The sequence below is a fragment of the Neoarius graeffei genome, chromosome 23, assembly GCF_027579695.1.
Source record: "Neoarius graeffei isolate fNeoGra1 chromosome 23, fNeoGra1.pri, whole genome shotgun sequence".
NCBI classification, from domain to species: domain Eukaryota; kingdom Metazoa; phylum Chordata; class Actinopteri; order Siluriformes; family Ariidae; genus Neoarius; species Neoarius graeffei.
In genome coordinates this window covers 15,019,840-15,047,384 of record NC_083591.1, presented here as the reverse complement: position 1 = coordinate 15,047,384, position 27,545 = coordinate 15,019,840, and the positions used below count along the sequence as shown (strand labels likewise).

The 27,545-nt window shown below is 40.8% G+C and overlaps 2 protein-coding genes across 2 annotated transcripts in view; one reads left to right on the top strand and one right to left on the bottom strand.

Annotated features, from left to right (window-relative positions):
* The first annotated feature begins 2,173 nt into the window (after window positions 1-2,173).
* lxn (latexin) lies at window positions 2,174-21,426 on the top strand. The gene is made up of 7 exons (XM_060905832.1): window positions 2,174-2,563; window positions 13,860-14,024; window positions 14,172-14,234; window positions 19,066-19,243; window positions 19,884-20,020; window positions 20,188-20,250; window positions 20,440-21,426. The coding sequence occupies exons 1-7, from the start codon at window positions 2,396-2,398 to the stop codon at window positions 20,533-20,535; spliced, it is 870 nt and encodes a 289-aa protein (XP_060761815.1). The 5' UTR covers window positions 2,174-2,395; the 3' UTR covers window positions 20,536-21,426.
* Window positions 2,716-27,545, bottom strand: part of gfm1 (G elongation factor, mitochondrial 1) — a 38,984-nt gene continuing 14,154 nt past the window's right edge. Inside the window, exons 10-18 of the mRNA XM_060905831.1 lie at window positions 24,660-24,761; window positions 24,104-24,160; window positions 23,869-24,006; window positions 23,022-23,104; window positions 13,098-13,260; window positions 10,779-10,923; window positions 7,321-7,481; window positions 5,705-5,758; window positions 2,716-3,041 (exon numbers count right to left, since the gene is read on the bottom strand). Coding sequence (XP_060761814.1) covers window positions 2,910-3,041; window positions 5,705-5,758; window positions 7,321-7,481; window positions 10,779-10,923; window positions 13,098-13,260; window positions 23,022-23,104; window positions 23,869-24,006; window positions 24,104-24,160; window positions 24,660-24,761 — 1,035 coding nt within the window. The 3' untranslated portion in view covers window positions 2,716-2,909. The remainder of the gene's footprint in view (window positions 3,042-5,704; window positions 5,759-7,320; window positions 7,482-10,778; window positions 10,924-13,097; window positions 13,261-23,021; window positions 23,105-23,868; window positions 24,007-24,103; window positions 24,161-24,659; window positions 24,762-27,545) is intronic.

Sequence of the window (27,545 nt, the reverse complement as noted above, 5' to 3'; positions counted from 1 at the left end):
CCTGGCGACTTGTCCAGGGTGTACCCCGCCTCTCGCCCATAGTTAGCTGGGATAGGCTACCCTATAGAACAGGATAAACAGCTACAGATAATGGCTTCTTGTCTTCTTATCATGAATGTTGGTGTATGAATGTGTCACTGCAGCCTCATGTTACCTAACATTAAGTGTTTTATGTTGGGGGGGTGATGAGCTGTTAATATCAGCTAATGCTTCGTGTAAAAATATTGCAAAAAGAAAAAAAGTGGCTTCTGAATTATCTGTCTAAATGTTACCATTTTATTAAGTTACTATTCAGCAAATGGACCAATCTGAAGATGATCCTCAGCCAGTGAGTCCTGGGTCCTTCAAATCTACATCAACTCAAGATCCAAAGTTCTGAAATCAGTGAAATGTAGAAGGTGTGGTTATGTGTCATGTTGCCTAATAATAATTGGAAAAAGAACCATTTTATCTTTTGTTGGACATTTCCTTTATTACTGCTGAAATTCTCATATCATCTGTAGCCGCTTTATCCTGTTCTACAGGGTCGCAGGCAAGCTGGAGCCTATCCCAGCTGACTACGGGCGAAAGGCGGGGTACACCCTGGACAAGTCGCCAGGTCATCACAGGGCTGACACATAGACACAGACAACCATTCACACTCTCATTCACACCTACGGTCAATTTAGAGTCACCAGTTAACCTAACCTGCATGTCTTTGGACTGTGGGGGAAACCGGAGCACCCGGAGGAAACCCACGCGGACACGGGGAGAACATGCAAACTCCGCACAGAAAGGCCCTCGCCGGCCATGGGGCTCGAACCCAGACCTTCTTGCTGTGAGGTGACAGCGCTAACCAGTACACCACCGTGCCGCCCTTGCTGAAATTCTATTCTATGAATTTGTATTGTTATATTCTGCAGTTTGCTTTCTGTGAATCTTGTTAACACTTCATGAGAAATGTGCTGAAGTCATAAATAGGGTATTATTGTCATTAACTAATGTGTCAAATAACACTTCGTGTGTGTCGGGTTTTAGGCATGTTTTTAACACAACGTGTGTAGCCAAGGACAGCATATAATGTGTTAATATTACACTTCATGTTAACCTTCCTGACACATTATGGTAAATCACACATAAGCATTGCCCAAAAGTCACCTATTAACATGTAAGAATTTAACACGAGTGTATTGTTTTATCATCTTCCAGCATGTTTTTAAGAGATGTGCTTCACTTGAAAATTTTTTTTTTTAGAACTTGATTATACATGTATACTGATATAGCATGAAAATCTTGCACAGAGTTAGAAGAGAGTTCATCATAAATTCATGAAAACAGGGCGGCACGGTGGTGTAGCGGTTAGTGCTGTCGCCTCACAGCAAGAAGGTCCGGGTTCGAGCCTGTGCGGAGTTTGCATGTTCTCCCCGTGTCCGCGTGGGTTTCCTCCGGGTGCTCCGGTTTCCCCCACAGTCCAAAGACATGCAGGTTAGGTTAACTGGTGACTAAATTGACCGTAGGTGTGAATGAGAGTATGAATGGTTGTCTGTCTCTCTGTGTCAGCCTTGTGATGACCTGGCGACTTGTCCAGGGTGTACCCCGCCTTTCGCCCGTAGTCAGCTGGGATAGGCTCCAGCTTGCCTGCGACCCTGTAGAACAGGATAAAGCGGCTAGAGATGAGATGAGATGATGAAAACATTCAGCTATAGTTGTGTGAACCACTGTATTTCTCTCTGCGTGAAGTCAGTGCAGAACATTCCAGTACAGAACATGTAAACAAAACCCCAGGATGACGACAGCTGCCTTTGCCTTCTCTCTCACTCACACACACACACACACACACACACACACACACACACACACACCAAATTCATGGATAAGATAACACTGATCTTGTAAGGCAAATGAAGTCAGCAGAGTGCATAATGCTCAGAATTCACATTTATAACCTCTCATGAGCTGAAGTGGCCGGTTGTAACCAGGAGCCTGAAATATACAGTGCCTTGTATATACACAGGCTATAAAGCGCAGTTTTTTTTTTTCCACTTAGCAACCACGCAGACTTCAGATAAAATACTCAATCCATTATAATATTTACATGGTCAGATCTACGCAGTTGATTTACACTCAGCCAATCTGCCACATTTACTCCTCCTCTCAACTTTTAACTCTATCCAGCTGTTGTTTTTTTTTTGTAGAAGGGAGGATCCCCCATTTGTTTTAGCACAAGGACAGATTCCAAGTGAAGGAATGAGAGCACACTCTTGAGATGTTAATCTTGCCTGCCTTTGGGAACATTCTTGTGCAGCTCCCCCACTTCACTTCAAAAACTGCACCTCTTCATGAGAGTTTCTGCCTTTTTTGTTGCACACGCCATCCTTCAGAGCTCCCCTAACCTTGCTTTGTTTTTACATTCAACATGAATTGGTCCTGCTTGGTTTATCTGGTTCTTGCCTCACTGGTTTGGCACGATCCAGTGATTTACAGCAGCCCGCTGACGAGGACTCCAGCCACAGGAACGCAAATTGAGGTGGACTGTCCTTCCAGCTGTTTGTTCGTGTTTCTTAACAGTAAATCAATAACTAAGGTAAGGCTTGCTTCATGAGATACTTCATGTGTATGGGCTAAATAGTTAAATGCTCAAATGTGATTTATCATTCCGTAACTGGAAAAACAGAACCCTAAAATCTTTATCCATTTGTGTGTAAATTGTATCAAAATACACAGAGACCGAGCTGATTTGTTTTTCCCCCCGATTATTATATTCCTCATATTGTACACGGTACAAAAGGATCCACGATACATACTCAAAGCCATCCTCGGAGTTCAGACCATGTCCATAAAAGCATTGCTCTGTGGAATGTGAACAAATTAAAATTGTGTATATATACAAATTACTTAAATGACCATCTAATGAAGTATGCGTGTGTGGCTCAGTTCTTCCATTTGCCCTTCTTTGCAGGCAACTGTCCTGTTGCCTCCAGGTACTTATTAACAAGATCCTCTTGCACAGAAGGCAGGCAAGGCTGATATCTGCTGTACTCCATAGTGTACTCTCCTTTCCCCTATGGAAGAAATAGCAATGCTTGAATTAATGCCCAGATATTATATTTCAAGACAAAACAAGCGCTGGGGAAAGGGAGGGGGGAGAGGAGTCGAAAATGTTGCTTTGTTCTACATAATACTGCAAAGGCATTGCACGATTCGAGCCTTTATTTAAATTTTTTTATTTGGCTGGTCAAGTGGTAGAGGAAGAAAAAAAAAACCCCAAAAAACATGCTTTTATGCCATTTTTTCATCATCCTGCCACAACTAGCAGGAATTACAGAAAATTTGGACTGCCCTTACAACCAGAGTTCGAGTAACAGAGGTTTTGTGACTTTTTAACTACTGAAAATCTTCAAAATTGTCCATGCAGGTCCAGCTGTCTATGCAATCTTGTTTATTAAAATCTATACATAACTAAAAAAGGTCTTAACAGAATCAATCAATAACACACACAGGCTTGCAGTTATTACAGACACATGTACAGTGTCTTGCAAAAGTATTCATCCCCCTTGGTGTTTGTCCTGTTTTGTTGCATTACAAGCTGGAATTAAAATGGATTTTTGGAGGGTTAGCACCATTTGATTAACACAACATGCCGATCACTTTAAAGGTGCAAACTGTTGTTTTATTGCGACACAAATAATAATTAAGATGAAAAAACACAAATCTGGAGTGTGCATAGGTATTCACCCCCTTTCATATGAAACCCCTAAATAAGAGTTGGTCCAACCAATTCACTTCATAAGGTCACATAATTAGTTGATTAAGATCCACCTGTGTGCAATCAAAGTGTCACATGATCTGTCACATGATGTCTGTATAAATCAACCTGTTCTGGAAGGACCCTGACTCTGCAACACTACTGAGCAAGCAACGTGAAAACCAAGGAGCCTCCAAACAGGTCAGAGACAAAGGTGTGGAGAAGTATAGGTCAGACTTGGGTTATAAAAAAATATCCCGAACTTTAAATATCCCAGTGATCACCATTAAATCCATTATAACAAAATAGAAAGAACATGGCACCACTACAAACCTGACCAGAGAAGGCCGCCCACCAAAACTCACAGACCGGGTAAGGAGGGCATTAATCAGAGATGCAACAAAGACACCAAAGATAACTCTGAAAAAGCTGCAAAGAGCCACAGCGGAGATGGGAGTATCTGTCCATAGGACCATTTTAAGCCATACACTCCACAGTCAAGTCAAGTTTATTTGTATAGCGCTTCTAACCATAAACATTGTCGCAAAGCAGCTTTACAGAATTTGAACGACTTAAAATATGAGCTAATTTTATCGCCAATCTATCCCCAATGAGCACGCCTGTGGCAACGGTAGCAAGGGAAAAACTCCCTCAGACGACATGAGGAAGAAACCTCGAGAGGAACCAGACTCAAAAGGGAACCCATTCTCACAGGGCAAGGCTTTATGGAAGAGTGGCCAGAAAAAAGGTCATTGCTTGAGAAAACATGTTTGGGGTTTGCTCAACAGCATGTAGCAGACTCCCCAAACACATGGAAGAAGATTCTATGGTCAGATGAGACTAAAATTGAACTTTTTGGCCATCATGGGAAACACCATGTGTGGTGCAAATCCAACACCCTGAGAACACCATCCCTACAGTGAAGCATGGTGGTGGCAGCATCATGCTGTGGGGATGTTTTTCATTTGCAGGGACAGGAAAGCTAGTCAGGACTGAAGGAAAGATGGATGGCACTAAATACAGGGCAATTCTGGAGGAAAACCTGTTTGAGTCAGCCTGGGACGAAGGTTCACATTCCAGCAGGACAATGACCCTAAACATACTGCTAAAGCTACACTGGAGTGGTTTAAAGGGAAACATTAAATGTTTTGGAATGGCCTAATCAAAGCCCAGACCTCAATCCAATTGAGAATCTGAGGCATTACTTGAAGATTGCTGTACACCAACACAACCCATCTAAACTTGGAGTTGGAGCAGTTTTGCCTTGAGGAATGGGCAAAAATCCCAGTGGCTAGATGTGCTAAGCTAATAGACATACCCCAAGGGACTTGCAGCTGTAATGCAAGTGGGCCTATACACACTCCAGATTTCTGTTTTTTCATCTTAATTATTGTTTGTCTCACAATAAAAAACAGTACGTACCTTTAACCCTTTGGTGACTGACCCCTTGAAAATGGTTCCTCCAGGAACCATGACGTTTCAGTTGTCAAGACAACGGAAAAACTAAAATACAAATACAAGAGCATTTTGTTTTGTGCACAAGAGCATTGTGACGTATCTTTGTTTTTGTATTTTAGTTTTTCCGTTGTCTTGACAACTGAAATGTCATCGTTCCTGGAGGAACCATTTTCAAGGGGTCAGTCACCAAAGGGTTAAAGTGGTAGGCATGTTGTGTAAATCAAATGGTGCTAACCCCCCAAAAAATCCATTTTAATTCCAGCTTGTAATGCGACAAAACACAACAAACACCAAGGGGGATGAATACTTTTGCAAGACACTGTTTTTAGTGAAATATTTTATACGAAATTGCACACAGTTTGAAACAAACATCAGTAAAATATATTGGACTATTTGTTAAACTTGCTATCAACTTTATAAAGCTGTGCTCTGCAGTTTCTGTGCAATTTATTATTCAGCTCAAAAACAGGTTTTAAACTGATGCGAAACGACAGACTGTTGGAATAACGAACTTGAAATTACCTCAGTGCAAGAACGCAGCTCAGTGGAATAACCAAACATGTCATTGAGCGGAATCTGGAAGAGACATATTGATAGGAAGGTTAAGATTTAAAAGCAGATAAGTATATCCCTGTGTGACAGAACTGAAGAACCTACATCAGATTAAATCAGTCTATAAAAAGACCAGAATTATAAACACAATCATTTGTCTTCAAACAGTGCTCTCTGTGTTCGATAAACCTCCACAGAAAGTTTCTCAGATTATAATAAAGTAAAGTAGCACTTTATTTCTGCTTTTACTTGAAGTTCCTCCTGAGGTTTTTTTGGTGTTTGTGTGGACGTGCTTACTTATGGCCCTTTTCCACTACCCTTTTTCAGCTCACTTCAGCCCGACACGGCTCGCGTTTCGACTACCTTAGAGCAGCACGACTCAGCTCGCTTCAGCCCTGCTTAGCACCCAAAACTCGCACGGTTTTGGAGTAGGGCTGAAGCGAGCCAAACCGAGCCGAGTGGGGCTAGGGGCGTGAGGAGACACTCCCCTGTGCACTGATTGGTGAGGAGGCGTGTCCTCACATCCCCACACACGCCCCGCGAGCACGCTGGGATCTGTAAACACCGTAAACCTGGAAGAAGAATAATTACGAATTACGAGAATTTCTGAAGCCTTATGCGCCTCGCCTCATCTATACGCTCTTGCCAGTATCTGTTGGCGTTGTCGGTGACAACAAGCCACAGCACCAAGACCAGCAACACTAACGACTCCATGTCCTCCATGTTTATTGTTTACTCTCCGGGTCGTGAGACTACCGCTTAAAAGATCACTGATGTCACTGTTTGCGCCGCCTAACGACATCACGTGACGTCCATCCACTTTCGCCAACTCCACCCAATGTGTCCACCCACTTCCAGCCAGCACGGTTCAGCGCGGTTGTAGTCGAAATGCAACTCCAACAGCCCCACTCAGCTCGACTCAGCCCAACTCGGCACGGCACGGCTCAGCCCAACTCAGCCGCGGTGGTAGTGGAAAAGCGGCATAAGTGTATCCTACAAAATGTGCATCAGAGATCTGGCCCATGGATGAGTGCCCCTTTTCCACCAAAGCAGTTCCAGGGCTGGTTCGGGGCCAGTGCTTAGTTTGGAACCGGGTTTTCTGTTTCCACTGACAAAGAACTGGCTCTGGGCCAGAAAAACCGGTTCCAGGCTAGCACCAACTCTTTGCTGGGCCAGAGGAAAGAACCGCTTACGTCAGCGGGGCGGGGGGTGTTTGTTAAGACCAACAACAATAAGACCGCGAAAGATCGCCATTTTTAAGTGACGAGAAGCAGCAGCTGTACAAACGCGAAGTCATCCATTATTATTGTTGTTGCTGCTGCTGCTTCTTCCGTGTTGTTTTTGCTTCGATATTCGCGCCAAGGTTTATGCAAACGTAGCGACGTAACTGACGTATACAGCGACATAACTGACGTGTCTCCCCTTAGCACCGCGAGCTATGGAAAAGCAAACTGGTTCTCAGCTGGCTCGCAAGTTGAACGAGTTGTGAACCAGCACCAGCACTGGCCCCGAACCAGCCCTGGAACTGATTTGGTGGAAAAGGGGTGGAGGTGAGGTGAGGAGAGATTTGTTGAATATACACTTACATCAGCATACAGCGTGAAGTAGCCCTCAGACCCATCTTGGCCAGTGATGACGCCGTGACGACGGTTGACCCCGGCGATGATGGTTCCCTGGAATTCGTTGGGTGCAACGATCTCCACAGACATGATGGGCTCAAGAATCACCACACTAGCATTTTCCATTGCTATTTAAAGAAGAGGTGATCAGCATTTCAGAGAAAACTGACACTTTAGGAAATGCATTAAAATCTTACAAGTGTTGTTTTTTCAGGTTCAATACTAAAACAAACAAACAAAAAAAAAAACAATTGGGCTTAAATAAAATAGTAGCAAGTAAAGACCTCCAAGATTTCCAGAATAAAGATCCTCAATCTTAGGAATCAAATCCTGTCGGGCATTCTTTTTTCCCCCCTCTCATTTTCACAATAAGTGTTTCCTGAAGTGTTCTTACTTTTTGTCACTCTGACATCTTGTAGAACAGATATGCTTCAGGGTTTCAATCTATACCTACGGCCCTGGTCACACTACAGCTCGTGATGCATTTGTGAATACTTGGTAGGCATGAAAAACTGATAGCATCACCAACAATCGTGTGATGCACAGTGAAATGTTCTCTGAGCTTCGAGAGTTGTTTTTTGTCGTGTCTCCACCTCGTGAGTGGCTAAAAATATTGCGAAAAATTTCAGTGCATGCATTGAAATTTGGTGGCGATGTTTTCATCGGCAAACTAAGCAGTCAATACTTGCAGATAGGTGTGGGGATACTTCATGAAGTTCGGGGAACCTTCTTCGAGCCTCTTGATGTACAGTCAAGCCGGAAAGTCTGCACACCCCTTTCACCTTCTCCATGTTTTATTATGTTGCAGACTTATTCTATAATAGACAGTTCATTTGTCATCACAAAATAGCCCATAATGAAGTGAACGCAGGTTTTTAGACATTTGTGCTAATTTACTAAAAATCAAAATGTAAAATATGATGTGTGCACACCCTTTGATATGACACCCAAAAGTGAGCGGAGGTGCATTTTGTTTCCACTGATACTGCTTGAGATATTTCTACAACTTAATTGGAGTCCACCTGAGGTAAATTCAATTGATTGGACATGACTGGGGATTGCCAACACCTGCATGGCAGAGGTCCCACAGTTGACAGTGCATGTCAGAGCAAAATTCAAGCCATGGGGTCAAAGGAATTATTTGCAGACCTCAGAAACGGGATTGTATCAAGGCACAGATCTAGAGAAGTGTACACACAAACTGCTGCAGCTTTACAGGTCCCAAAGAGCACAGTGGCCACCATCATTCGTAAATGGAAGAAGGTTGGAACCACCAAGAATCTTCCTAGACCTGGCCGCCCAGCCAAACTAAGTGATCGGGGAAGACGGGCCTTGGCCAGGGAGGTGAGCAGGAACCCGAGGGTCATTCCACAAAATCAGGCCTTTATGGTAGAGTGGCCAGACGGAAGCCACTCCTTAGTAAAAGGCACATGACAGCCCACTTGGAGTTTGCCAAAAGGTACCTAGAGGACTCTCAAACCATGAGAAACAAGATTCTCTGGTTTGATGAAACCAAAATTGAACTTTTTGGCCCGAATACCAAGTGTCACGTCTGGAGGAAACCAGGCACCGCTCATCACCTGGCTAATGCCATCCCTACAATGAAGCATGGCGGTGGCAGCATCATGATGTGGGGATGTTTTTCAGCAGTGGGAATGGGGCGACTAGTCCTGATAGAGGAAAAGATGAATGCAGCTAAGTACACAGAGATCCTTGAAGAAAACCTGCTCCAGAGCGCTCTGGACCTCAGACTGGGTTGAAGGTTTACCTTACAACATGACAATGACCCAAAGCACACAGCCAAGAGAACAAAGGAGTGGCTTCGGAGAAAGTGTGTGAGTGTCCTTCAGTGGCCCAGCCAGAGCCCAGACCTGAATCCAATTGAACATCTGTGGAAGGAGCTGAAAATGGCTGTGTACCAATGCTCCCCATCCAACCTGATGGAGCTTGCAAGGATATGCCAAAAGGAATGAGCAAAAATGTCCAGAAACAAGTGTGCCAAGCTCGTAGCTTCTTTCCCAAGATGCCTTGAAGCTGTAATTGCTGCCAAAGGTACATCAACCAAGTATTAGGCTATGGGTATGTGCAGATATGTAACCCCTAAAGAACCTATTTTTGTCAGTAAAATAAAATTGCATATTTTCTAAAAACTTGCTTTCACTTTGTCATTATAGGCTATTTTGTGTAGAATTTTGTGACAAAAAAAATGAACTTGATCTATTGTAGAATAATTCTGTAATGTAATAAAACGTGGAGAAGGTGAAAGGGGTGTGCAGACTTTCCAGCTTGACTGTATTTGTCTCAATCCATGTCCCTGATGCTTGCGGCAGCCTCAACACAGCAGCTCGGCAGAGCCTAACCTTCACGGAGACTTAAAAAGTGCATTTACATTCAGGAATCCTTCAGAACGTGTTGTGCGCGCGCTTGGGACCCAGTCGTGATGGGAAAACACTTGATGCCAATTTGAGCGCAATCAGCACGCGCATATAAGGATGCTATTTTCACAGAGACTTTGCAAAGTATTCTGTCAGGTATGCGGCAGTAGATGGATCTAAGTGCAGGAAGTGTGTTTATTAGCAGGCATGATATTTACAAAAATAAAACGTGAGGCAAGGTCAGAGTAACAAAACACAAACGAAACAGAAAGAGTATTTAACCAGAGTCATAAACATAGCTTGAAACAAACATGACAGTGATGATGATAATACTTCACAAAACCTCTGTGAAAACAGCGTCCATATCTGTGTGTGCTGATTGCGTTCAAATCAGCATCAGGCGTTTCCCATAACGACTGGGTCCCAAGAGCACGTGCGGCCACTCGAGCTGTGCCAGACTCGAGTGTGTGAAGGTGTGACGATCTGTGTGACCACAACTTTTAGCTCACCTTTAGATCACCACGCGTCAGCGCCAAAACACCTCATTTTCATCAATAACCTATCACAAAGCATGATGAGCTGTAGTGTGACCGTAACTTACTCAATCAAAATGCAACCTTTATCCATGCTGATCTGTTTTTTTTTCCAATTTCTTTGTCTTTGAGTAACGAGAAAGTAAAGAACTCTCACTTCCCATTCCCTATGAACCATATGTTCAGATTGTTGTACATTATGATTTTGAATCTGGTTCACAGCATATAGAAGGTGGGCAAGTATTTGCTCATGCAAGTTATCATAATGCCTGTTTGTATGGTTATGGTACTCTTAACATGGAGGAAAAAACCCCACCACACACTGGATGCTGAGTGAGCCACTGTCTCTTGTGATCGTCTCAAGCTAGATCATGATTTTTTCCAGTGCGAGATACTTTTCTGTAGCCTGCCCATGCTAATCCTTAGCATTCATTAGTCAGACACTAAGTCAACCCAAAGTTGTTTGCTTATAAAAGCTCATTGGCATAAAGGGTGTAGAGTGGAGCTCCATGCTGACCCTGTTTCATAGCGCCCTCTCCTGCTCGGATAAACGAGATTTCATTGGAATCCACCATGTGATGCGCTCCGTCGTCCAATACAAATCGCACACCAGATACCTTATGTCCTGTCAGAGGCCCCTTCTCACACGCCTCCCTGAAACCCTACAGGGAACAGAAAGAAAAGTTTGAGGCAAAGACTGAAAGCGACAGAGAAAAGAAAGCTGCACAAAGACTGTGGGAACAAAGAGCTAAGATTAGGGACAAGGATTTGTTCATAATTCTTGGTCTTTTTCTATCCTTTAGATACTTCAAGGGGATTAGAAAGGTGTGCTTGGAAATCTAATTAGAGTTGATCAATAAAGCCTAATCCTATTCAGAGGCTCTGCAACACTCAAACAGCTAGCAGTTCGGACAGTATACTGAAGTGCAGTTGCAGTACTAGAAGACGTCTCCAGAGAGCCAATCATAAATAGGACTCAGTCTTGTCTTAACTGCACAACACTTCTCCTCCCTACCCTACTCTAAATGTCAAGCATACAGTGGTGCTTGAAAGTTTGTGAACCCTTTAGAATTTTCTATATTTCTGCATAAATATGACCTAAAACATCATCAGATTTCCACACAAGTCCTAAAAGTAGATAAAGAGAACCCAGTTAAACAAATGAGACAAAAATATTATACTTGGTCATTCATTTATTGAAGAAAATGATCCAATATTCCATATCCGTGAGTGGCAAAAGTATGTAGGATTAGTAGTTAATTTGAAGGTGAAATTCGAGTCAGGTGTTTTCAATCAATGGGATGACAATCAGGTGTGAGTGGGCACCCTGTTTTATTTAAAGAACAGGGATCTATCAAAGTCTGATCTTCACAACACATGTTTGTGGAAGTGTATCATGGCACGAACAAAGTAGATTTCTGAGGACCTCAGAAAAAGCGTTGTTGATGCTCATCAGGCTGGAAAAGGTTACAAAACCGTCTCTAAAGAGTTTGGACTCCACCAATCCACAATCAGACAGATTGTGTACAAATGGAGGAAATTCAAGACCATTGTTACCCTCCTCAGGAGTGGTCGACCAACAAAGATCACTCCAAGAGCAAGGCGTGTAACAGTCGGCAAGGTCACAAAGGACCCCAGAGGAACTTCTAAGCAACTGAAGGCCTCTCTCACATTGGCTAACGTTAATGTTCATGAGTCCACCATTAGGAGAACACTGAACAACAATGGTGTGCATGGCAGGATTGCAAGGAGAAAGCCACTGCTCTCCAAAAAGAACATTGCTGCTCATCTGCAGTTTGCTAAAGATCACGTGGACAAGCCAGAAGGCTATTGGAAAAGTGTTTTGTGGATGGATGAGACCAAAATAGAACTTTCTGGTTTAAATGAGAAGCGTTATGTTTGGAGAAAGGAAAAACACTGCATTCCAGCATAAGAACCTTATCCCATCTGTGAAATATGGTGGTGGTAGTATCATGGTTTGGGCCTGTTTTGCTGCATCTGGGCCAGGACAGCTTGCCATCATTGATGGAACAATGAATTCTGAATTATACCAGCGAATTCTAAAGGAAAATGTCAGGACATCTGTCCATGAAGTGAATCTCAAGAGAAGGTGGGTCATGCAGCAAGACAACGACCCTAAGCACACAAGTCGTTCTACCAAAGAATGGTTAAAGAAGAATAAAGTTAATGTTTTGGAATGGCCAAGTCAAAGTCCTGACCTTAATCCAATTGAAATGTTGTGGAAGGACCTGAAGCGAGCAGGTCATGTGAGGAAACCCACCAACATCCCAGAGATGAAGCTGTTCTGTACGGAGGAATGGGCTAAAATTCCTCTAAGCCGGTGTGCAGGACTGATCAACAGTTACCGGAAACGTTTAGTTGCAGTTATTGCTGCACAAGGGAGTCACACCAGATATTGAAAGCAAAGGTTCACATACTTTTGCCACTCACAGATATGTAATATTGGATCATTTTCCTCAATAAATAAATGACCAAGTATAATATTTTTGTCTCATTTGTTTAACTGGGTTCTCTTTATCTACTTTTAGGACTTGTGTGAAAATCTGATGTTTTAGGTCATATTTATGCAGAAATATAGAAAATTCTAAAGGGGTAAACTTTCAAGCACCACTATATAGTGTATTTGTAGGCCTGGATATTTCACACAATGTGCCAAACTGGATCAAATCAAAGACAGGACAGACTTCGTGTTTATCCCCATTCAGTTTCATGGGATTTTATACTGCTACAAGCTTTAAAAAAAGTGTTTCTTCTTCAAATTAGGAAACATCATGGATTACCGTTTACAGTGAAATTGACAGATGACAAAACTTGCCTTTTCAACAGCAGGTACAAACTGTTTGGGTACGTTGGTGCCAACGGTCTGGTCTTCAAATTCAACCTTGGTGTAATTTTCTGCATCCAAAGGTTCCAGTACTCCCACCACTTTACCATACTGCCCAGATCCCCCAGACTGCTTCTTGTGAGTGAAGTCAAATCTAGAAACCAGAACAGCACAGATTTTTCCCCCCTCACTCTGATAAAAATAAAATTTCATGCAGCCGTACAGGATATCTGAGCAAATTCCGTTTAATGCTTGTTTGAAATGTATTTAATATGAAACTGAGATCATTGTAACACCACTAAGGCTATTCAAATGCTCAATATCTATGAACATTAATTGGAATATGTAATGCTGAAATAATGAACATGTAGATATAATGATTTTATAATTTTAGACCTTAATCATTAAAAAAAAATGATGTGTGAATATCTGATCAAACAAATTTGTTCAAAAATAAAAATGCAAGCGTTATGGTCATCAACATAGAAGCTAGGCATGCTGTCTCTTTAAGAGAAGGCGGGACAGTGAGCAAAGACAGGAAGTAGGAAGGGTATTCCACAGGATGTATCATCAACAACACCGGCACACTGAGCAAGTTAAACAGATTTAAGACACTCAGTGTGTACAAAACACCACTGGAATCTTCTGCTTACCTAGTCTTTACTCAAAAGCAACATGATTTGAAAAACCAGGGCCAAAGTCCACAAGCTTAGCAACCACACCCTTTCTCTTGTGGTTTTTATCATTTCTCAGGACAGTGTGGATCAGAACAGGCTAAAGATGACTTCAAGAGAACTGAACCCTAAATTTTACGAAGCATCGCGGGCAAGCATGGCCATCCAACACTACATCAACACCGTCCACGGCTCACCGTTCAGACTGTACATGGTGACCAAAGTCCACAAGGCAAGAACAGAGGTGAGGCAAGACAGGTCCACAACCAAATGGTCAGCCTGATATTTACTTTAAAAATAAATTTTCACTTTTCTCCACCAAGATTAGGTCAAAAAATAAAACTTCACTTTTTGCGCTTGGGTAATTTGTGGATTTCTCTCTCACTGACAGGACATGGGTGAATTGGGGATGAAGTACATCCTTGAATTCACTGTGAAGGACATAGTTGTCGAGGTGAGTTCAGTTTTGTTTCCTTTTATACGTTCTGTGTCATCTTTGAGTCTGCAGGGGTCCGAGTTTCGTCAGATAACATTAACCTTGGACCCATTTACGCTCCCTGACTCGACGTGAAGGTGAAACTGTGTATACAGAATGAACACAGGACTACAAGTCATTAAATTAAAATATACAAAAAAGTTCATTATTAGGACACATGGATACACAGATCTGGTAAGATTGTGACAATTTATTATTTTACTAATTGAATTAATTAGTTATCATTTTCATTAACTAGTTTATCTAGAATTCCATTGCGTCGGTGTTCACCCCATTAATTAAATCAACTATTTGATTAATTTGACTAATCTTGTCTTTTTCAGCTGCCTATAACAACTGAAATTGAAGCTATAAAAGTTCCCCTTACCCAAAACGCACCCTATCAGCCAATGAGGTTGCAACTCCTTTACTTGTGTAATGAAGCTACAAAGCTAATAGCTAACTAGTAATGAAAAGCTACAGCTGCTTATTTAGCATTCTATAAACTGTATTAGGAAGTCACAATCTACTCCTAAAAGGAAAAAAAACCACCAACAATACTAATATGGTTCAGTGTTTTCCCCAGAAAAAAATTAAAGCCCTAAATTCTGGCATGATAAACACAGACAATTGAGCGCCAATGGCGCGAAATTAAACTAGGGGGGTTCGGGGGCATGCCCCCCGGAAATTTTTTTTTTTTAAATAGATGCTCTCAGGTGCATTTTCAGGGTCTCTGAGAGGTTTTAGATCCATGATTATAGGATAGATTTTACCAGTGTTTCAATGATTTCTGGCCTAAATAGTATTAATGTAAACACATTTGAAATTTCACCTTAAAGTTCAACATGCAAGTTAAACTGTTTTGTTCTAGATTACTGAGGTATATGATAGATTGAAAATCTACGGAGATCCCTTAATTATCTATGATCAAGTAGTGTTGTAACAAAAATGTGCGTGAAAATATGAACAGTGGTTTGCTCCGTCTTATGCAATCCAATGAAGAGAATCGATCATCATGACCTCCTGTTGATCACAAAGGGATCTGAACCTCAGAACTGCCACCTTAAAATAAGGTGCTGTATTACTATAGCTGTAATGATTTAGAATGTTTCTGATGCAATTACCATAATATATATATATGTATAACTAAGATACACTGAAAAGAAAAGTAAGGCATATTATAAAGTTTAAATTTTGGCACTTTATTAAATGGACTAGATTCAGATTAAAACATTTAAAGGAAAAAGAAAACTTAATTCATACATTTAAGTTTGCAGAAAGATTATGTACTTATAAACACGTTCATGAATGATAATAGACTAGGTCAAACTTTTGTGATTAAAATCAGTCGGCTGTGTCCGTCTGGTGGGGGACAACATCGGCAGCCAATGAGATCGCTTATAATGAATTGGAAAATTCCGGGATGTCTGATGTTTTCTTTCGATATTTTTATTGGACGGTTTGAACACGTGATCTTGACGTAGCCAACAGATTAGTTTGTTTACATCATACCACGCGGACATATTACTTTGACAGAATCAACACAAACATTGGAAAAAAAAGACCGCTTGTTTAACACAAATATCAATCAGTATGTAAATGGATCTGTTATTTGCTCTCCTATGTATCTAGTTACTTGTGGGTAGGAAATTTAACGTATCGGTATAAATCTAAGCGTATCGGATTTTAACTAAAGCGACTAAGCGTATCGGGCCCGATACGCTAAAACGCTTTGGGGAAAACCATGTGTTATTCCTGTTGTATTTGGTAGAAGTGTTTTATTTTTAAAATAAGTTGATCATTCTAGGCTCCACCCTAGTGAATGGGGGGAAAAAAGCCACCCCTCATTTTAGTGCTCAATTTATAAACAAGCAAGCTTGGCATCAAAATTAGCATCAAGAAGCTGCTGATAAAACGTCATTGTCCTGCTTAGCCATTCTGTGATCAGACATGTGCTGATATTCAATTGAACAATATTATGATTTTTTTCTTGGACCGTTGTGCCTTTTGACCTACTTATATTATGCATATTGATTTAGATCACATCACAATTATGTTGCATGTGGGTCTACATTTTGTCATTATACTCTGCCCAGCCAAAAAAACAGATCACCATTTGGATTTAAATAAGCAAAATACATAACCTTGGATTGGATAATTACTGCAGTGATTAATATGTTTCAGCTGGCAACATTCTTTTAACCCTAACTGATGCAGTGAGTAACTTCTCATTTCTTTAACGAGAAGATATTGGAAGACTAGGGCTGTAACGATATGCATATCAAAATCGAAATCGCGATACGCAGAGCCATGATCCGTATCGCGATACAAGAAGGCAGAATTGCGGTACACCCTTTCAAACTTCTCCTCAGCCCAAAAACAGAGGCGCTTCCAAACTTCAATTTATGAATACTTTACTTTTTATTTAAATTACATTTTAAACTTACTTAAATTACTTTTATTTTTTTATATCTATTAGTAAGTCGTTTTTTCGCCGACCTGCGACAATCTTCTGCGAGTCACGCAACGTCCACACTCGCCACTGGCAGAGCATTCATTTCATTTAAGCGGTCGCCATTCTAGTTGCGACACCGGGAGCGAATCTGTAAACAAGCAGCTCATTGGCTGGCTAGGTGTGCCACAAGCCAATCACAATCACTTGACCGGAAAGGCATGCAGTGTTGCCAGATTGGGCAGGTTTAGGTGCTTTTTGGCTGGTTTTGAACATATTTTGGGGTGGAAAACGTTAGCAATATCTGGCAACACTGAAGGCATGTCTGCTTGGGTGGAAGCCTTCTGCGGCAGTTACATTTTGACACGCGAGCAATGTTTCACTATAAAAATTCCGTAATTTCCATCTGTTTTCCGCGATCACAGAAAATCATTGGCCCTATGAGAGTGAGACAGTGAGAGAGCCACCCCCCCCAAAAAAAGAAATCTTAACGGATTTACACGATTTGGAAAAATGACTTTTTCAGAACCGAAAAAAACAGAGCTTCCGGCTCAACAGTATTATTTTGAGAAATAAAACAATCTTTGGATATACATTTGTTCATTTTTGCATACATATTACTCATTCTCTGCAGTGGTCTGAATTATTTGTTATTAAATAGTTAATGTAAGTAAGTAAATGTTAATAAGTCAAATTTACTACTTTAAAAACACATTTTAAAAAAATCGTGGGCGTATCGAATCGTGGGTCAAAAATCGCGATACGAATCGAATCGTGAGTTGGGTGTATCGTTACAGCCCTATGGAAGACACATCCTGTGCTCATGGAAAAGATATGTTACTGTGTTTCAGAAGGGTCAAATTATTGGCCTGCATCAAGCAAAGAAAACAACTAAGGAGATTGCTGAAATTAATGAGATTAGATTAAGAACTGTCCAACGCATTGTTAAAACCTGGAAGGATAGTGATGAACCATCACCTTCATGGATAAAATGTGGTTTGGAAAAAAAAAAAGATCCTGACTGACCATGATCAGAGATCACTTAAATGCTTGGCAAAATCGGATCTTTTTATAAAAAAAAAAAAAAAGTAACCATCATGGCTGTTTAATAGTGACGTTAAGAGCATTTCCACACTCACAATGCAATAAGAACTCACAGGATTGGGACTAAACAGCTGTCTCTTCATAAAAAAAAAACAACAACCTTGAGACACATCAGGAGAAACGTCTTCAATTTGCTAGGGAGCATAAAGACTGGACTCTGGAACAATGGAAAAAGGTCATGTGGTTTGATAAGTCCAGATTTACCCTATTCCTGAGGGACGGGCGTGTCAGGGTAAGAAGGGAAGCACCCATCATGCATAGTGTCCACTATACAAGCCTCTAGAGGCAGTGTGTTATGATCTGTGGCTGCTTCAGTTGGTCAGGCCGAGGTTCAGCAACGTTATAGGGAAATACAATGAAGTTAACCGACAACCTGAAGGTACTGAATGACCAGGTTATTACATCAATGGATTTTTACTTCCCTGATGGCACAGACCTAAAATTAGAGCTCAGATTGTGAAAGAGCAATTCAGGGCTCAAGAGGAATCATTTTCATGGATGAACTGGCCACCATAGAATCCCAACCTTAACTCCATTGAGAAACTTTGGGATGTGCTGGAGATGATTTCATGCAGTGGTTTGACTCTCCTGTCTTCAACACAAGATCTCAGTGAAAAAATAATACAACTCTGGACTGAAATAAATGTTGTGAACTTGCATGAGTTTACTGAAACAATGTCACGACGAATGCATGCTGCAATCCAAGTTATAGGTGGTCCAACCAGAGTGCGCAACATTTTTTTTTTTTTTTTGGTAGGGCAGTGCACGTAATCATTTTAGTTTAGCTTTTAGTTAGACCAACATTGCTAGCAAGTTACATACAGTACCCATAAAGATTTGCCTTATGTTAGATAGCTAGATTTAACCGAGGAAATATTTTCCAGCTATACAAACATGACTGTAAATGTACAGTATTTCAGTACAAGTGACAGCTTTGCTATGCCATGCTTTCATGAGCCGTTAAGTCTTGAGTTAACACAATTATTAAAATTTGACCAAAACAACATACTGTAGAAAAGAGCTGTGATTGTGCTGCCTTCTGAACAGAACAGGTTCTGAGTGCATTGCTATGACCTAGGCACCTTTGTCTATATTGAGAATATTTAAATAATATCTGATATGGTGCCTGAGGAAAAAAAAAAAAAATTGTGGTATATATTTTTTCAGTGATTACTAGCACACGCCTTGCCGCGATCATACTTAGAAATTTCAAACATGAGTAAATTAAATTAAGTGAAGTATGGTATACTCCAGAATTCACAGGCCTGGTGCTCGGCAGAGGTGCTCTACCCCAGAGGTGAGACGCAGCATCCACCTCAGGTCCAGCTCTCATGTGATGGGCTACCTCTTCTTGACACCTCTGATAAGGAGCAGGCCTTCTACCAGCAATACAGTGCCAATAGCAGTGCTGTAACTGCAACCAACATACCAGGTACAACCTCATACAGCTCTGCAAACCAGAGTGGTACTAATCCAAAACCAGAACTGCCTCTATCCTATCAGATAATGGTGTTTATGGAGGTTTGGGGGTAGTTTTATGAAGGTTGTAGGATAGCGACATCAATTCTAATCTTGCTTTTAACTCATACTGTACATGGAAAGGCTATTTTTTCCAAAATGACGGTTGTGTGTTAAGCCTAGGTCACAACCGGACGTACGATTTTTTGGCCGTGCGATTTTTGGCGTTTCCCAAATCGCTGCGTTTTTTTTGTTCGTGGAGAAAGACGCATGTTGGCCGTAAGTTTGTCTTGCAACCTGAAAAAAATTTAGGCGCCCGTAGAGTTTGTTTGACATGACAAAGAACCTCTGCGGCCAGTCTACGGCTCGAAAATCAGCACGTCACATGCGTGCCCTCCGTGCATTTCACGCGCGCCCTCCTTGCGTTTTTTGCACGTAGACCAGCCGTAGGAGCACGTACGGCCGGTTGTGACCTAGGCCTTACAAATATCTACTTATTTCAGTGCAACTGTCTCTGTACTGTTTATCTTCACCCAGGCGTGTCTGTGTGGTAACTTTGGCACCATGAAAAAAAAAAAAATGACCATGTTACACTTCTCATCCTGTCTCTCCAGACAGTTATGGTCACATAGATCCTGATATGGTCCCTTTCTGGCACTTGGGAAGGTTGGCTGCCAGCTTTATCATGCTTAATCAGTCTAATGAAAACACGCTGTACGGCATGGCTCAAGTGTCCAAGATCAAACAGCTGGTGAGATGATCATGTTAAATTCTATATGCACTGTATTCCACATGGCTTGCGTGGTACCTTTCAACTGAGTAGCAAAATTGTTATGAATACAACAGCTTTCTTGTTCGTCATCAGTCAGTCATTCTTGCTTTCCCTTTGTCCCCCCCCCCAAATGTTAAATATTCCAGAAGAGCACAGATGACCAGCTAAATTTTGAGTACGAAGTTCTGCTTCATGATATGGTTTCCCAGGTAACAACAAATACCAATGGACCTGAATAATTAATATGGAGTTAACTGCTCTTACTCACTCATTGATGCAATTTAAGATTGTCATTACACTTGCACTAAAGTCACGATATACAGTTTACTCAAACTCAAACGCTGATCACAGGCTGAGCAGTTCTTAACTGTATTCATGTATTTTTTTTTCCCCCCCAGGAGATTATTCATTGGAAGCTGCTATTCACCTGGTCTCCAGAAAAGAGTGTAAAAGTGGTAGAAAGTCAACGGCTGCCACGATGCCACTGCAACTAAAACCGTCAAGCTATGACTGATACCTTCCCCCCCAGTCATAATTTGAATTAATATCCACTTATGCTCTAACTTGCAACAATACAAAGATTGCTTTAAAGCTGCTTCTTGAAAAAGGTTGCATATTTGACCGACAGCTATAATAATGAGATTGATTTGAATAAATAAACAGGCTACTTCAGCTACTGCTCTTGATATTCCAGATTATACATTTTCTGCAAAATCTTAATGAGAAAACAACGGGATGAATGAACGAACAAAATGTTGGTACCGAATCACTCAAATTTTACATTTATGGGTTGAAAAGTTGCAGCTAGCTTTTATAACAAAATGATGTGAAATGTAGTGACCAATGGAAACCATAGCCTTTAAAGCATTAGCCATTTTCAAGTCTTTATTCACTTCCAAACTGGGAAGAAAAAAAACAAACAAACAACTGTTTTCATGGGAAACAAAATGAATGTAAGTGGAAGCCTGTGTTTGACCGACAGCTGTGCCTGGTGCTGGAAAGCGTGTGTAGTCACTTACAGCAGGCTTGTAATGTGTTGTACAACATCTGGACTAATGGCTAATAATCTTGTTTCTGGATGCATGTATAGCTTACCTGAGACCATGCTGTTTTTGTTGACACTCTGAAATAGGTTTATGCTTTACTAACAACTGTTGTTAACAACCACTAAATGAACACCCTCATTTGTTTAAAGAACCCCTATGTATTAAAGTAGCTTATATGGAAATCATTGTTATGGAAAAGAATAGTAGTAACCATTCCATAAACAACCTGAACCTCACTTCAACCTTAACTACTCATGTTAAGGGTTTGTGCAACATGAAATATTGCCAATTATTATACATACAGGACACTTTTTCCATGGAATAAAAACATGTAATCTATTCCCTTCTAGTGAGTTTACTGATGGCATGCAGCATTATCATATCGCTTATCCTCCATGTATTACGCCACTCTCCCCAATGGAGATTGAGCGTGCGATATTGTTATAATATTGCACGTTGTCAAGACAACGCAACGTCACATGCAAAGATCCAATGACAAAACTTTTCTTTTGCGCATGCGCACAATCATTTCGTTGTCAGCCGGGAGAGAGAAAAGACGGGGTTAATTCAGTGCTCGGTTTAAGTACTAAATAAATAAACAAACTAAAAGATGTGCTGAACACCCAAAAGGCTACAAAAGCTTCATTATACATTCGTCACACATATTTACAAGAGAAAAACGTACCAACGGACATCAAAAAACTGGAAAAGAGACACGTCAGAGATCTAAAACTTCCGTGCTAGCAAGTAACTGACAGTTTGTTCACAAAAATGGCCACGAGGTTTGCTTCATTAAAAGCCAAAGCTTTAAAGAGAAAGACACGCTGAACACCCGAAAGGCTACAAAAACTTCACTGGATATTCTTCACGCAAATCTACAAGAGAAAAACATACCAACGGACATTGAAAAACTGGAAGAGAGAGCAATAGCAGAAATATAAAGTTCTACTTGGAAGTGAGGAAAAGTGACGGAGACGTTTACAGGAGGACTTCACTCAGGACTTCACCCTTTTGCTTTGAACAACTGCAATGTAACAATTAACTACGACCAAAATTAACTTTGAACTGTCAACCTGGATCTAGCTTGTATACAAGTTGGATTGTTGTTCAGGCTTTTTGGACTTGTACCATTTTTATTGTTAGAATTTTGACTTTGTACATTGGATTGGCAGAACACTGAATTCCCTTTGATCAGATTCAGCATTCAATATTGCTAAGTTACATCCCTGTTAACTTTTTGTAAAATCTATAATCGTTCCTTCGAATATGTATAATAATCATAATATTGGCTGACTTTTTTTTCCATGGTATCATATATTCCATTCAGCTACTCATCTTCAACTCGTTCAACATCATGCTAGCTGAATGGAATATATCTGATATACCACTCAAAGCCAGCCAATATTATTTAATTACAATACATACAGGACACTTTTTCGATGGAATAAAAACGTTTTCTATTCCTTTCTAGCGGGTTTCATTCATTTGGTTTGACAGCATGCAATATTGTTAGCATATCGCTTATCCTACTTGTATTACGTCACTCTACCCAATGGAGAATGAGCGTTGAATATGGTTTACGATATTGCACTGCTGTCAAGGCAACATGATGTCACACATCAGACGTAAAACTTCCGTGCTAGCGAGTGACTGTGACAATTTGTAAACAAACATGGCCACCAGGTTTGCTTCATTAAATATGGAAGATCTGAAGAGAATTTTGAAAGAGAAAGATGCGTTGAACACCCAAAAGGAATGTGTATGTATAAATAATAGGCTTTTTTTCGTGGTATATCATATATTCCATTCAGCTAGCATAATATTGAACTCGTCTTCGATTCATTCAATATCATGCTAGCTGAACGGAATATCTGATATGCCACTCAACACCAGTCAATATTACTTAAATGTTGCATCAGCACTGTGGTACTTACGGCACGGAGCTGGTCACTGTCTCCCTGAAGGCCACTTTAGGTTTCCCCATCACACATGGGCAGTTATACTCCCTTTCCATTCTCTACAACACAAATCAAAACCTATTCATTGATTTGTCCCAATAGCAAGGCAAATCTTATTTATTTCTTAAAGCCAATAGTCCTCAAGTGATCAAATTTGATTTGTTAGCTTGGACCGTTTTTGCTTTTGCTCACATGACCACAGTGGCATTTGTCCACCAATGCAGATGTTCATACAATAAGTAGTGCGGCACAGCTAGACCTAATATATTTGGTTGGACGTTCTCCATACTAACTTGGACATTTGGCTCTGTGTTATGAATAATGTTTGAAATTAGGGCAGACTCATTAGGGCACAGGCCTGAACACATTCAGTTCAAGAGAAAAAGGAGTTAGATCAGCTTTCGGTTATGTCTTGGGTTATGTCCTTCCTTGGTCTGCCTTCAGGCTGTTTTTGTATGTTTTGTTTTTCCATCAAATGTTGAAAAAAACACCACAAAATCCGATTTGACTAATCAAACTTCGTTATGTGTCTGGAAATCCAATTCTAATCAAATGTGAAAACACCAATAAATGTGACATGGATCCAATTATAAAACTCAATTTTTGTTTTTTTCCCCTCAGATTGCAGCTATCTGTCTGAACACCACCAAGTCATAAATGACTCGGAAGACTTTCCCTTTTGATTTAATAACCAAGTATTCTTAAGAAGTTTTAAGTCATTAACAGACAGAATTACCTTGGAAATTATAAACCTCAAAAAAACACTATGAAAAGATTCAAGTCCATTTTATCTTTGGTTTATTTAGTGGATGTAGTGCAATACCTGGGAATAGATCTCCAGGTGCAACTCTCCCATGCCTGAGATAATGGTTTCCTTGCTCTCCGTTTCAAAATGTACCCTGAAAGTGGGGTCCTCTCTGGTGAAGCGGTTGATGCCTTTGGAGAACTTATCCGTGTCGTTCTAAAGGGACCCGAGGACATAATGGAGGAGTAGTTATGTGTTGCATATTTTATTTTTATGTATGCGTCAGTGGAATATACCTAAATGCAGCACTTACTTTATTGGCTGGTTTTATAGCCATCGAGATGACTGGCTCGGGGATATGAATGGACTCCTGCTCAACACGCAAACACAAAATAAAGCGCATTCAATATGCATTTGAGCAAGTACATGGGATATGGAAACATCCAACACGCACTAAAGTACAGCTACAAAAATATCAAACGGGTGACATGACTTGTGGAGAGATTCTGTACAGTTGTTCTGCTGAGGTTTACATAACCACCAAATAACTTCTGTCGCTATGTGTACTGTCTACTCAAACAGTCCCGTGTATTTATTGCATGTCACAGTGCTGTACAAGGAGTCGTATTTTAATGATCATTCAAATTCACATTTTGTCTTCCCCAAGTAATTAAACATAAATGATAGCCTGATGATATTGTCTATAACAAAAACTTGATTGTGTATAAAAGCAATTTCTTTTAGCTACACAGCCAAACATACAACTGCAACATATTCTTTTCCTTATTTATTTTAAATCTAACCACAGTTATCTTAAAATATCTTAAGGCGTTTGCACAAAAATACATTTCATTTAGTATTTAACATACCATAGAAAGGTTAGAACTTGCGCGAGCTGTAAAGGTGTCTCCGCTGGCACAGTCGATCCCGAACAGGGCACAGATGTCACCTGCATACACTTCCTCTACATCCTTAGGGGGAAAAGAAAAAAAAAAAAACCACATACAAGATTCTCAGACACTTAAAGGAAAATCAAAAACATTTCTTGTGTGTTTGAAAGCTGATGAATTACAACCCAGATTAAATTTAAAAATAAATAAATAAAAGGTCTTCCCACAGGATTACTAGTCACAAAACCCTAATGCAGTGATCTAATTATCTCCAACACTTTTGAAAACCAAAATGCAGACATCCCACCTCACTCAATAATGGCTCCATGGTGCCCAGAAATAATTAGCAGTTATTCCACAAAACCTAGTCGTATATGAGCAGTTGGCCAACAAGGGGAGTAGCGCAGAGTTGGCTATAAGCCATGTACGACAAGATTGAGTGGAATAACTGTTGTTCTATCCACAGTCACTGGATTTTGAGAAACACAGCATTTTTATTTTTTGCAAATTCATTAAAATAAAAACTTTATACAAAACGTCCAACAAAATTTCTGCTTAGAATGTAAACAAACTGGCGAAATGACAGTAGCAATTTGTGAAAAATGCTATAAAAATTCTTGAAAAATAATAATTTAAAAAAAGATATGTTCTTACCATCAAATACTTTCATTCCATATTTTGTTGCGCTTTTTTTTTTGTACTTTTTGGGGTTTTGTTTTCGAGTAGTTTTTATTTCGTCAATTGGTTCAGCAACATGCTCCACCATTTTGTTTTTCCTCTACTCATGGTATATGAGCTGATAGCCTAGTAGTAGAGTAGCCAATCAGAGCGTGTGACTGCTCATATCCAGTGAATGTGGACAGAATAATATACACAGGGTTTCTGCAGGCTTGAACAAATTCAATTTAAGACTTTTTAAGACCTTTTTAAGACCATAACAGGTTAAATTTAAGACTTACGGTATGCCGCACAAAAAAATAAAGAAAATTGGGAGAGCCTGAATTACTTTCAAAATAACAAAATTTATCATCATTCACCAATGAACTCATTACATCCCTAGGGTGCGCTCTTGCATTAATGAGGAACAAGCACTACGTTCACACTGCAGACTGAAGTGACTCAAATCCGATTTTTTCGCCCATATGTGACCTGTATCCGATCTTTTATTGACAATATGAACGAGACAGATCCGATTTTTTCAAATCCGACCCAGGCCGTTTGGATATGTGGTCCTAATTCCGATTCCTATCCGATCTTTTCATATGCGACTTCAGTCTGAACCGCCAGGTCGCATTCATCCGACTTACACGTCATCAACAAGCCACAAACTTCACTATTCTGAGCTGAAGTAGGCGGCGGGTCTCTCAAAAAAAGTTACAACAACATGACTTTGATGTTCCTTTGAACGGAGGTTGCGGTCACTACCCCGCAGAACGCCTGAGCCAAAACCCTTGCCCTCTTCCTTCTCAACCTCCTCCTTAACATCAGGCTATTGTGCATGTTCTGGCTCCGTCGCAACAACAACTGCATCATCGCCAGGTACTCCATGCTGGCTACTGTCATACACAGGAAACTTTAGGTTACTTCCGTAAACACTGGCCATGCTCACTGCGTGTGACGTCGTCGTATCCTACAATGCGCATGCGGAACACTTAAGTCGCTTTTCGTTCATACTGAGAATCACATACAAGTCGCATATATTTGCTAATGTGAACGACCTCACAAAAAAATCGGATTTCACAAAAAAATCGGAATTGAGCATTAAGCCTTGCAGTGTGAACGTAGTGCAAGTTGCAGTGGAGCCAAAGACATCCCGCAAATCACTTGAGGATGAGGCATTCGATTCCGTACGGTTTGTGTGTTATAACGTTACAGTTTGCACGGAGTTAGCTGATACACCGTCTCGAGATGTGCTTGGACCTGACAACGGTGAACAAAATTGAGTAACGGCATGCGATTGTTGCAGACTTTTATGGGCAGCCTGGTGCTTCTCCGCTTTCGCGTGCAATTCCAGTGCCTTTACACCCAGGGTGCTGAGTTTGAGTGTTCTTTTGCACAATGTGCAGTACGCCTCAAACGGATTGTTTGGTACACGTTTTAACCAGTCTACAAAGTCACTGCGTTCAAGCCAGCAGTCATTAAACTTGCATTTGCCCATTTTGCTACAAACCGTGACAATCTCCCTTGCTTCTTTTGGGATCTACTGTCCAAATGCGTGCGTGCCATGCCCTGTGCATCACCATGCCAACCGGGCTAGATGCCGGATTCCACTGTGTCTCATTTGTAGTTTGCAGCGTAGCCTACTGACACTAAGTAGGCCTAGCCTATATGACTAATTATGAACTAGGGTTGGGCGGTATTACGGTAAGAAGGTATCCCGAGGTATCCAAAAGTACCAACGGTATCGGTCTCATTACCGTCATTTTAAAAAAATATATAATATCTAAATAAATATGGAGTACATGAGGTCATAATATAAAATAATAAATTGAAGATCATCCCGAATAACTGTGTGATCGTATTTTCACTAATTCTATCAATTTCCTAAAGAAGTTCTCATCGCGTGCAGGGTTGTTTATGTCGTTACCATGGCAACCCTGCGTGACATTTTGGAGTCTGACAGAAAGCTTCGCAAGAGCCTGAGACCGGGGGTGTCATGGCTCAGATGGCTAAGGCACCGTACCATAAATCCGGGGACCCGGGTTCGATTCCGACCCGAGGTTATTTCCCGATCCCGTCTCTCTCTCCCCCGCTCATTTCCTGTCTCTCTATACTGTCCTATCTAAAAAAAAAAAAAAAAAAAAGAGACTGAGACCGCGGTTGAAAGATGGCAAGTCAAGATAACGAGTTAGTGGCAAAAAAAAA

What these genes read in the sequence shown, in the direction of transcription:
- lxn (XM_060905832.1), top strand. Translation starts at nt 2,396, where the DNA reads ATGAATTGGTCCTGCTTGGTTTATCTGGTTCTTGCCTCACTGGTTTGG. An exon ending in TCCACAAGGCAAGAACAGAG is followed by an intron (nt 14,025 to 14,171) that starts GTGAGGCAAGAC and finishes TCTCACTGACAG; the next exon opens with GACATGGGTGAATTGGGGAT. An exon ending in TTCATGATATGGTTTCCCAG is followed by an intron (nt 20,251 to 20,439) that starts GTAACAACAAAT and finishes TTTCCCCCCCAG; the next exon opens with GAGATTATTCATTGGAAGCT.